Source organism: Eimeria tenella, genomic scaffold, assembly GCF_000499545.2.
Source record: "Eimeria tenella Houghton genomic scaffold, Eth_scaff2741, whole genome shotgun sequence".
Lineage (NCBI taxonomy): Eukaryota > Apicomplexa > Conoidasida > Eucoccidiorida > Eimeriidae > Eimeria > Eimeria tenella.
Genome location: NW_013542617.1, coordinates 962 through 1,519, shown reverse-complemented (window position 1 = coordinate 1,519; position 558 = coordinate 962). Strand labels below are relative to the sequence as shown.

The window sequence follows — 558 nt, the reverse complement described above, 5'->3', positions numbered from 1 at the left end:
CTGCAGCGGCCCCCCGCTGCTGCTGCTGCTGGGGACGCTGCAGCAGCAGCAGCAGCAGCAGCAGAAACGGAGTCGCAAACCCTCGGGGGCCCGCCGCCCTCTTTTAGAAAACCAAAAAAGCAAAAAAAGGAGAAGCAAAGAAAAACAGGAAAAGACTTTTGGCTCGCACTTGCTGCAGCAGGAGAAGAAGCAGCAGCAGACCCCGACGACGACGCTGCAGCAAACGGCAGCAGCAGCAGCAGCAGCAGCAGCAGCAGCAAGGAGCACCACGCGTCAAGGGACAGCAGAGGAACGAAGTACGCATGCGCAACGCAGCGCCAAAAGCAGCAGCAGCAGCAGCAGCAGCAGCTAAGCCAATCACAGCAGCGGCAGTCGTTGCGGCAACAAAAGGGCGCGAGTTTGAGCCGAGGGTTGAGGGTTTAGGGTTTAGAGTTTAGGGTTTAGGGTTTAGATTTTAGGGTTTAGGGTTTGTGGCTGCAGGGAAAAGAACGCGCAGAAGGAGAAGGTGGCGGAGGCCCTTGCTGCTGCAACAAGGGACAAAGAGAGACACCCCAGGAA

General features: G+C 57.5%; 1 protein-coding gene across 1 annotated transcript in view; it reads left to right on the top strand.

The window, feature by feature from the left end:
- Positions 1 to 6: 6 nt before the first annotated feature.
- ETH_00038050 (uncharacterized protein) overlaps positions 7 to 558 on the top strand; it is a gene marked incomplete at both ends in the record, with an annotated part of 1,448 nt that continues 896 nt past the window's right edge. Inside the window, 2 exons of the mRNA XM_013375390.1 lie at positions 7 to 296; positions 481 to 558. Coding sequence (XP_013230844.1) covers positions 7 to 296; positions 481 to 558 — 368 coding nt within the window. The remainder of the gene's footprint in view (positions 297 to 480) is intronic.